An 11,835-nucleotide genomic window follows, 5' to 3' on the forward strand; every position below is an offset into this window, starting at 1 on the left:
GTTACGTCATTAAACACCTGTGGAAAAATATTAAATAGTCATCCATACGTAAAAGTATTCACTTGTCTTATTGAGCATCAAGTCCATTGATCACGTAAGTAATGCATTTAAAATTGTTGAGATGCCTATAGCCAATATAAAACCCATATGTTAGTTTCTATACATTGCATATACGTTGAAAACCTCAACTGCGTTAGTTCATATTTAGCGGAGCTTTGCTATGATAACGGCAAAACCTTATGACGTTTAAAATGCGTAAATTGTATAATATAATATCTCAACGCTAATTGCGTGTACCTTTTTGTGTATGTTGAAGTGGTGTAAGAAGCCTAAATACCTTGAATTGTTAATTTCAAGAACCCTATATTTTATTAGAACTTCGCATTACTAAATCCAAAAGAGGTGGTTAAAAAAAATCTTTAAGAAATTTTAAACGTCAAAGAAGAAAATTTAATTACGAGCATCATACAAAACACATAACTAATTATTTATAATTCGTATTATAATGGAAGAAACAAAAAACGTTACAAAATACTATTACAATAAATGTAATATTTCTTGTTTTAATTTTTCTTACTACCGTTAAGAATTCAAAAGAAATTCCTTAATTTCTCAGGTGGCTACACGTGTTGATGTTTCTATATATTAAGGCTGTAGCTACCCTCGCATTTTCACTTTACCCGGACTTCTTTGTGTAAATAAACTAACTTAACAAACTGTAACACCAATCATTACAATGTTAGATCAGACCTCGTGGTTTGCAAATTAAATAGAAAGTATATCCTTCGGTCGCAGTTACGTACCTAAGATACCCTACTGAATGATATACTTTAATAAAACTCACCCAAAATCCTATGGATGGGCATGCTTTTCAGCATCCCATTTTTAGTTATTTATAAAAGAAGTGTTACGTAACACTTAATCCCTACCGTTGAGATGAAACCGTTGTCAACTTCTCTTGCGTATTCTCATATTATTAAACGAAAATGCTCAGACGAATTTAATTGAGAGATGCACGACACAAAATTTGAATTCGGCTAATTAGTCTTAATGTCTATAACTCATGTTGTTGATAAGCTACCTAAATGAAAGCGGTCAAATAAGTATAGAAAACCCTTAGTAAAAGATATTAAGCAGCATATACAAATATTTTAAAGCTCAATTTCTTGTAAAAATAACACTGTAATTTATAAATTTTATCACTCAACCAAATATCATGAAGGGACATTCCATTTCATAGACATCATGGTTTCATTTTTTAACGCTCATAATGATATCACGCAGTAACATGTAATATCGCTGACCACAATTATCATCATATAGAAATGAAGCTTTGATGCGAAATGTCGTCTACTCTATTCTTCGAGATCTTGTGCGGATAGACATACTGGTAGAAATTAAATTTTCCAGCCCCTTGAGTGATAAACTTCTCTCATGTTCAACCTAAAGTATGTCAAATAAGTCACGTCCAAGAAATATTAAATATGCAGGCCTCCTAAGAACTTGATTCCCGTATGATAGTAAAGTTTTATTGTAATATCTAATATTTATTTATTTAAATGTTACAATACAGATTTTAAAATCTAAAATCATTGTAACATATTAGTATATTATACATTCATATCTTATTACTAGCAAATTACACACAAAAATAATTTTAAATCCCAGTCCATTCTCTTCATGCCTTTCTATATTTAACCAAAAATAAAAAATAAATAGACCCTATTATAGTATAAATAAATTATAAATAATACCAAATTACACAATGCCATTCATTAAAAAAATAGACACACTAACAGTAACAATAGCGTACATATTTTATTTTATATTTTTAATTCCTTACAATTTATTTATTTATTTATTCATCAACGGTATCCACCAACAATAATAATTAATAATATTTGAATAACACAATACATTATATGCCTACTAATACTATATAAATACACAATAATACATGCATTAAATATGTTGACAACAACTAAGACAAAAAAAAAGTCAGGAGCTGGTGAGCAAAACAGCAAGTGTAACAAGACTAGTGTCCATACAAGAAAAGAGGGCAACAATCAAAAATAAAATTTGAACCCAATAATTTTATAACATTTAAACAGCTATAATTCAAAGCACTATCTGATTGTTGCGGTGAATGAGGCTACTATTGCCACTGATAACTGAATATTGCTACTAATAACTGGAAAAATCAACAACCTAACATTAATTATCATTAGGATTGGGTTCCTGGATTCCAACGTACACGGTTATGACTGTTTGTTTGATAATATTGTAGGTGCTAGGCTGTACTGCAGAATTTAACTAAAACTAGATTTCAGGTTTACTTTTGGTTTTTTATAGAGGTAAATTATCTTCTTATGTCAGATCTCCTCTGCCTACTCTTATCTCAATTTGGGATTAAAATAATTAATTCAAAATTATAACTGTGGAGCGCATATTGTATGGAGAAATTTATTGAGAGAAAATACTCAATAATTTATTCAATTAAACGAGCAAACCCTAAATATTATATACATAATTATATCAACAAAATGAGTTTATATAGATTAATTTTTCAAACTAAAGTCATGGTAAGTTTAAAAATAAAATAATTTGCTGTTTGAATATATGCATTTTATATTTACTCTTATTATATTTAAAGTAATTAATTATTCTTCTTTAACATTATATATATAGTAATATATCGTTTATTTTCCTTTATATTCGAAAAATCTAAAACTATTCGTGATATCTTAGAGTACTTATATTATATTTAGTTCTGCTTATTAACACCCTGTTGTTGTTTTCATAAGGGACGAAGCGTAACGTGTTATTGGGGATTTGGGTGAAAATAACTGGTTGGGTAAATGTATATTCAAATACACGTGTAGATAGAAACTATACAGACACTTTGAAGTTAGAAAAGTCCCAATATAAGCTAACAACAATAATTTTCAAGATCTCAATGAGGTCTTAGAAGATTCTTTTTGACGTATTGCAATATCAGTAAACATACTGTATATCAAGTTAGGCAATACGCAGCGAGATGGAATTGAATGATGATTCCATTTAATAACCATCATTACTTGCAATGGTTTAGGACGAATTACCGTTTAAGATAATGTTTTCAAGAACTGATTTTCTTTTGGAAGCCCAATATTGCTTATCCTGTTGTCGTTTGATAAATTTTATGGTGACACTTCTATGGGCGGTTTTGTGTAAATATATATATATATAATATTTATATTAATTGAAGCCATCTTATAATTATTTGCTTTTCACGCAATAGGGCTAAATTTATAACATACAAGTACAAAATTATAATAAATTAATGCAACCAAAAAATTATTTACCTATTATGATATTATGATCTGCACTAAAGCTACAGTTTTAGTTGACATTAAATGTACAGATCAACCAGTTGTGTCATATGTTTGATTACAGTGGCTAATTTGTTGAAGGTCACAATATGATCGCTCTAGTAGTACTGCTTGGGTTGGTTATGCCATATCTGGCTGGAGTTCAAGGAACATGTGATCCTGATGCTGTAAAACAAATTAAAGCATTTTGGAATGGAAAACCTCCACTAAACAATTTGGAAAAGGTCAGTAACCATTGGTTCTGTATATTATAGAAAATTTTATTTAAGTGAATCTATATCATTTCAGTGAGTAGTTCTAAATTTAAATTATCATTATTGACACATCTCAGCATCCAAACCTCCAGACAATAGTCCTCGGATCTTGCTGTATTTGGTCTTGGACATAAGGCCGATTTATTAATGGTCAATTTTATTTAAAACGGTTTTTATTGTTTTAATAAGCAGGTTTTTATATAGGGTATGTATCGAGAAATCTTTCATTAAATGAATATCTCACTTGATCGTATGATTGAAATCTATCACCACAACCACGCATAATTAACAATGTAAGGCGTTCCTGTTCAAATAACTCCATAACAAAGGTATAGACTAATGTGACTTCCGTCAGTACAGCTAGATACTGGTGGTATTATATTTAATACGCCTTCGATGAGACAAGTAAAAACAAGTGATTGAACTAGAAAAAGTCCATAAATTGTAGGCTGTGGTTCTCCTGCATATAGAAATTCCCAATAATTCGTTTAACTTTTGTTATGTTTGATATTTCAATCCATATCTCCTTTGTTATTTTGGTTTTTTTTTTTTTTAAGAAGAAGCCGATACCCTTTTTAAGCCTTATTCTGCCCGTCCTCATGGCCTGTGCGAGGATCTTATCAAACAGAATAAGGGGAGAGTCGATGCAGTACAAGGTCGATGGTACTGATAAAAAGTGTAAAGGTTACAGACAGGATTGGAACCTGCGCTATCTCAAACTCAGGCTCAAAGTCCAACGTCTTAAACCGCTCGGCCATCGGCACTCCCAAAGATTCTGTTTTCCCTTTGACTACTTAAAAATCAGAATTCACTAAGTAGTGCTTAAAAGTTATCAAATTTTAGCTGCTTAAACATTAATAATGCCTAGGTTACAACTAGTTTGTTATGACTACAAAAACCTACAATTGGCCACCATTTTATAGTAATACGTTAAGATATAAATCTCTAGTTTACGTTTTTATTTTTTGATAAATTTGTATCAATGTAACTTATACATTTATTGATAGAGTTTTTATTCAAAATCACTCAAGGATCACTCATTTACTTGATGGGGCTTATCATTTTAAATGTTTGAGATGCTCCGAAAATGTTATAATTTTGGGTTTGTGAACGAAGTAGCTATTCTGTTTAAAACTTATTTCATAACATGACATAAAGTGTGTAGTGTTTATTTTTTCTAGTGTAAGCCGTTACCATATGAACATTTTATGAACCCGATGTATTTATATGCTGTACCAACAATGACTGTTATATAGCGAGTGAAATACATCCGATAAGAATCACAAATGCTTTTATACACGCCTTTTTCTTTTGCTATGGCTCAGTGAACCAATCAAGAGCCTGATCAAATTCTGTATTGTTATTTCTACCTGCACGATAAAAAAAAAAGTAAAGAATGTCTTATTTTACCAGGCGAAGTTAGGGCTAAGAAGCCCTCTCTAACACTTAACCTGGGGACCAACGGCTTAAAGGTGACTTCCGAACCACCACCAATGGCCGGGCAGGCGGGCCGCTTGCAAGGACAGGATCGCTCAGCGGTCAACTATCCAAGCAGCGGCCACGCTCGACGTTACTTGATCTGGTTATCTTGCGATAACCGCCGTACCCGCTACACTGCGCCATTAGCAAACGATATCCTTATTACAAACTAACTATATACTTTTAATTGTATATGCAGCTTCAATTCTAAAGAAGGAACACTGAGATTGATGATGTTCAGTAAACAAAATGACAGTAAACAATCATACAGTTATTTAGATAGTGAAACAAACAATATAGAGTGGAAAGTCTAGAAAGTAACCAGATTTTATTTCCCACTTTGTGCGTACAATCCGTAGCTCAACGGAACTTTTAGTATTACGGAAAAATGGAAAAACGGCAGTTTATAGCAGATACAAAGAAAATTATTTCATAGTAGGCTTTAAATATTTCATCAAACTTCATTTATATATGCATTCTATGATGTTTAAAGTGCTACTATTGAATTTGGCTGAGCATAAACTTTGAGTCAATTTTATGTCTGTCTATCTGCCCGCAGGACATATTGGAATGTAACGAGTTATATTTTTTAAATTTTGCATGAATACTCAGCGAAGCCTCTTACGTGGTACATACTGATGCGTACTCCTACCTTGTGTATTAGACACAACACATAACACAATAATATTTTATTATGCACCTTTTCGAGACTTTAAAATGCTTGAAACTCTGTAGAGTTTACATTTTCATGTTCTATTGTAACCAGGAACTAAATGACCAACCTTAGCAATGTTCGTAGTCATAATGATGTGTTCGTGTTTGGCTTAAGGTGCAATTAAATATTTTAGCTATTTCTGACATTCTAGATATTTAAGTGGAAATTACTGAAAAGTTTTACGAATAAAAAAACCATATCGGTAATATAAAAAAATCAATGGTATAATTCTAATGAGCTCATGGATCCATCACCTTTTATTTAACGAAAAAGAATGTTTAATTTGTTCACCTATCATTATTCAATAAAAAAAGTTAATACCAAAGTATAAATTTACTGACTTTAGTTGGAAACTAGATGGTGGCTCATTAAAATAGCTCACAATTTTTTTAGTTTTTGTTGTTATTTATTATTCACTGATTGAAAATCAGATAAATAATATTCTATTTATTTTTTTTACTCAGTGCATCGGTTTTCACTTGGGTTCCTTCATAAAACCTTCTCATTTCATTAAGCTAAAAGTACTTTATGTTTTAGATGTTACGGCAAATGACGAGTAAATGCAGGTAACGTAACAATTCATATTTTTTTGACAGTTGAATGGAGTTTTAACTTACCTAACGGCCCCTGGTTACTTCACCGGGAGCCAGGAAGATATTCAGTGCTTCCAAAGTAACTTTAACGAAAATGGTTCAGCGTTCGACGTGGTTATTACCCACAATGAGTAAGTAAATAAAAGTATATACAATGACCTGCAATATATTTTTATTTTCCAACTTTAATTCTAAGTTAAAATAAGAAAAGTGATTTTTAAACGTGTAGGAACAAATAAATCAATTGTTCTGTACAAAATATTATTAAAATACGTAATTGTTTAATTAAATTTAATTAGATCATTGTTTGGAGTTTTTAAACAAATTTTACATAATATATTTTACCATTCGAATCTGACAAAAATATTTTAGGAGCTCTAAAAATGTTATACAAAATGTTTTTTGCAGTCTCTATAAACATTGTCTGAGATTTTCAATACAATAAATAAATTATGTTTTATTTTATTTGAAAAATAATCAAATGTTCATTTTACCAAATTGCTTTTTAAAGTTATGTTACCTACTATCTTTTGACTAGTTATTGCAGTTTTAATAATAGTTTCAGCTCGTTCCTTTAATATTTCTGTACGATATAGTCCGTATTTTACATTTTAAAATATTATCTAAATTTTAGGAGTCCTCTAATGCCCTTTTGACAGGCCAAAAGAGTACTGCTTTACGCAAAGACAGGTCTTAACTAATATTTTTATGGTCTTATACATGCGAAGGTTCTTACAATTGTAACTTATCTTAACAGAAACACGTCCAACTATACAATGAAATAAGTTGAGATTAGAAAATTACAATACAATTTTAGTAAGATATTTAAAGAAGTTAGCCGACGCAAGTCTGCCATGATCTGTGGTTAGAATATCACTGACCGAGGGAAAAGTTCCTGCATTTAAATGAGTAAATAGAAGATTGATCAATGAAAAGCATAACACTTTTTTATGGTTAACTGTTTTATTAACACTAATGGAAAAATAACTTTTATTTAATTAACTAAAGCTAATTAAAACCCAACTTTAGTAAAAAAACAAATAAGCACCATATCGTAATCAGCTGAGTGGCACATTTTAATCTCCTCTAATAAAATAAACTATAGTCTTGAAGTTTGTATCCAACCCCAACTAAGCCTTATGCGTTAGACATGTAATAATGTACATAAACTATTGCCAACTTACATACATAATAATTATGTGTAAATTTACAGAGAAACAACAGCCGATGTAGTATATCAAGTAACAGACAACGGAGATGGAACACTTACTCTAACAAGTAAGAAATGTTTTAAGTAGGTTAATATTCTTGGATTACATTTTTGGTGCTTTAGAACGTATATTTCAGAAATTAATATGTTTACGCTATTCACAGATAGTATGAAAGCTGGTGCAGCAGAAAGTTGGTGCACACAGTATTAACTCATAATAAGTTTACTTCAATATATATAAATATTTAAAATTTACATAATACCTAACAAAATGCCATTCTTTGTTAAAAGTTTTACAATGCAATGACTGTGAAGGAAACATAAGGATTCCTATATATATATCGTTTATAGATATTGATTATTGTTTATGGATATTGTTAATAGGTGCAAAAAATCAGTAACACTACGTTTCGGGATGGGATAAACAATAAGATTTCTTCCTTAGATGAATAAGGAACCTAACATTAAATTAATACAATCTAGGTTATAAGTAAAAAATTATACTAGAGCGTTATAACACGGATATGTTAGCAATCACAACAATGATTATTTTCAATTCCATACACTTTATATGTAAATCATGAAGTTAATTAAAACAAAACACTAATCAATAAAACCTAGACTAAATAATACATGTCACAGTAGGACTGCACTAACCAACCAACCACAGAGAACTTATCAGAGGCCAATAGTGCTTGGATGACCACTACTTTACGTTAAGTACATGAATTACTAGATTGCATATCTAACGTAATGTAATAAATCTTTTCTCTATTACCGAGTGAAGGAAACTTTCCGGAAAAAATCCTGTTTTCCTTAAATAAACAAAACTATTACCTAATATAAGTTTCGGTATTTATTTCAAAACAATGATACTGTGGAAATAGTACTGAATATGGTACCAATATTAACAGTAATGTTACATTAGAGTGTTCGTAAAACAAAGCAAAAGTTGGGTTTGCTATATCGTTGCTATGAGTAACTAGTTTGCCATACTATATATCCATATATCCTGTATTTGTCCTAAATTTGGTATCATGTGAAACATTATATTGCTCACTTTCCTGTCCAAAGCCTCAAATCTAAAGTTTATCATTGAAATAAACACTGAAACAAGACGAAACTCTTGTAACTTTCAATATGAGAAATAAAAATCAATAAACCCATTTACTCAATCAAATTACTTTCCTTTCTTTTGGGAATAATGCAAAAATGGTAAGGAAATTTCAATACTCTGATCTCTTTTATGTAAGTAGTACATAATGAACTAATGAAATCTTGTTACCCAAGCAATTTCTTAATTAACAGATTTCATGATTTATTTATTCAATAAACTTTGGTAACAGTAAAAAATTCTGGTCCATTATAAATAAATACTAGTTTGAGGCATTTGAATGTAAAATCACAATATATTGTTAGCTGTGTATTCATGGATGTTTCACTTTATGCAATAGTTCGGAATATTTGGTCAAAAACATAACTATCTTTTTAATTAGAGTTTTAAAATATTGTTAAAAATTTTTTCGCTTTCTTGTTTAAGAGAAATTCTAAATGGTTAAATAATGTTATGGCGTTAAACTTAAATGTTGAAATAGAATCAATTTTCAACAAAAAGATTTATGAACATCAAAGACATACAAAAATTTCAAATGTTACCAGCTAAATCGTACGTAATTCTATTCTGAAAGAAATTGAGCCGTACCTTTTGCAAATTTCCAGTTACTTTTACAGACCTATATAAATATCCTATAGCTAGGAAGACTTTTTGCAATGAAATGATTCAGAAATATGTCTTTGTTCACTACCTAAAAATACTGTAGTATTTTTATTAATGTAGGATAAATTATAAATTAAATATGATGAGCTTTGCAATATTGTGTTTCTATTCACTAAATATTGCATAAAAACCAACTCTTTGTGTTTATTTTAATATTTTTATAATTATTAGGACTACTATATAACAATAGGTAAAAATATGTGAGCAACTTTGATATTGTACTGTCTGTTTGGATTGAACAGCCTTTTATCAAGAATCTTCATTCAAGACTTTTATTAGATTAACGGATTAATCTGACTAAATATGTTAATTTTACTGATGCAGGCCCAGATTTCCCATCAACAGAGACAGTCTACGTCGTTTATTTTGATAACCAGGTGTTGGCTTATTTCAACTGCCAAGATTCAGGTGATAACTTTAGCCTGTAAGAAGTTATTTCATATAAGTCTATGGAGTTTACCTATAGAAATTTATTTGTACGTATATAAAATTCTTATTAATGTTTAAAAACAAATGAAACTAGGGTGTAAACACAGCTGCACGTATACCTTTAAATTCGAATTTAAATCAAATTAATGTAAATATTTCATGTTCAATTAATGTAAAAATTTTCAAGTGAAATTCCTAATACAATAATACGTATTTAACTTAAAATTTTCAACCCGTTTATTCTTTTAATAGAACGGGTATAAAACATGTGAATGGTTTTGTGTATCTTTTAACAAACCACAGGCCATACATTCTAATAAAAATCTTTAAAATCAAAAAGGCTTATTTTTTCTACATTTCACTGGATCTATTTATTCGACATTTATTAAACATCAACATTCATCTATATATTAAGTACTTAACTGAATATTACTGACAAGTTTTCATCAGAACTTTATATTAAAATATAACAGCTAGCTCCTCTAGCCCCACGAACTAACGTACTCTTGCATCCAAAGTGTCTAATAAGGCTACTTGAGGGCTCTAGAAGTATGATCCATTATTTCAATGCTTCACGCATGCAAGATGAATATTTATTTTATGTTTGTTTTACTAAAGCTAAAAATATGTGAAACAAATTATTGCCTAGTAATAAAGGGAGTTAAATACTCTGTATAGTTAAGCCAATTTAGTAATGAAACTTTGTCTACGTATTACTAATTATGTTTTAAGTTTACTAATTAGCCTATAGAAACTATTCCCTACACTATTCATATATTGTACGAAACAATCACCATATATTTCCCAAACCAAGTAAATTACGTGCCAAGGCATAAAATAGTCCTGCCTGCTCAGTCGTAGAGTGTACATACATTTTGGGGTTACAAATTATTATTATTTATAGCATTTTCATTAAACTAAAACCTTTCAAATCGATCTACATACAAAAACTTTAAGAAAGTGATTTTAGTATTGTAGACAAAGTTGTAGTTTATATTACTGTAATGGGTGCCATATTAAAAAAAACCACGTACCACAGAGTCCAATATATTTTGAAGATAAATTTGTGTTCTTACGTTTAAACCTAACAAGAAGAACTTTATACATAGATGAACTAAAGTTTATTATCTCTAAGGATCACCATGTTATGTATTTGCAGCAAGCGAAACTTACAAGGGGTTTGCTGGAGTTGGAGTGGTGAATGCTAACAATAGTGAAATAGAGTTCTCACCAACCATTCTCAAGGGTCTGAAGGAAGCTGATTCTGCACTCGAGCAAGTGAAGCTAGTTCCACTAGCTGGCATTGACACAAGCTGTGGGAACTGAGCATATAATGTGGAAACTGTTGTAATTATGTATGAACGTGTGGTAAAATATTGGTTGTATCAAAATAAAAGTTAGTAACCTCCTCACAAACTGTTGGCATAATTAATATAATTCCTTTCTTTCATCATTATATGTAAAATATAAATTGTATCACAATCATCAACAGATTCTTTAATTCAATAGGCAGTCCCCTCATCGAGATATTCTTACACGTTCAGACACAATTATACCCACATACTTTTAAAACACAATCACACTAAATACAGATGCCGCACTTTCCAACATTATAGGAGTTAATTATTAATTCATCAATATAGTAAAACGCATTGAATATCAAAAGGCTTTTGAGATGAGTTTAAATTTTATTTTGGTCATCAGAAATGTTTATATCTTCAGGGAGTTTTTGATTAGTCTAACGCCAGCTTTTTGGGGTAAGTTTTGAGATAAAGCCATTCCATGTTGATGACTTCCGAGAACCAAAGCGCATATAAATCTGCAATACACGATCAACACAACAGTATGAAATATAATACTCAGATTTTAAACCATTCTCTGAACTCAACAAATTAGGGCCTTTGTGTATCGTGAATCTTTGTAATCTGAATTTGGTTACATTCATAAAACCATACAAAACCGGAGTATTTGACGTGAAATATATTTATTATTGATACTTCATAATCA

The 11,835-nt window shown here is 30.2% G+C and overlaps 1 protein-coding gene across 2 annotated transcripts; it reads left to right on the plus strand.

Annotated features, from left to right (window-relative positions):
* The first annotated feature begins 28 nt into the window (after positions 1 to 28).
* LOC124366562 lies at positions 29 to 11,244 on the plus strand. Of its 2 annotated transcripts, none has more exons than XM_046823156.1 (6): positions 29 to 94; positions 3,453 to 3,595; positions 6,416 to 6,543; positions 7,626 to 7,690; positions 9,724 to 9,807; positions 10,988 to 11,244. In XM_046823156.1, the coding sequence occupies exons 2-6, from the start codon at positions 3,461 to 3,463 to the stop codon at positions 11,152 to 11,154; spliced, it is 579 nt and encodes a 192-aa protein (XP_046679112.1). In that variant the 5' UTR covers positions 29 to 94; positions 3,453 to 3,460; the 3' UTR covers positions 11,155 to 11,244. The 2 variants fall into 2 exon arrangements, with proteins under 2 accessions (XP_046679112.1, XP_046679111.1); XM_046823155.1 differs by having other exon boundaries at positions 41 to 94; positions 3,436 to 3,595.
* Positions 11,245 to 11,835: the final 591 nt, after the last annotated feature.

Source organism: Homalodisca vitripennis, chromosome 7, assembly GCF_021130785.1.
Source record: "Homalodisca vitripennis isolate AUS2020 chromosome 7, UT_GWSS_2.1, whole genome shotgun sequence".
Lineage (NCBI taxonomy): Eukaryota > Metazoa > Arthropoda > Insecta > Hemiptera > Cicadellidae > Homalodisca > Homalodisca vitripennis.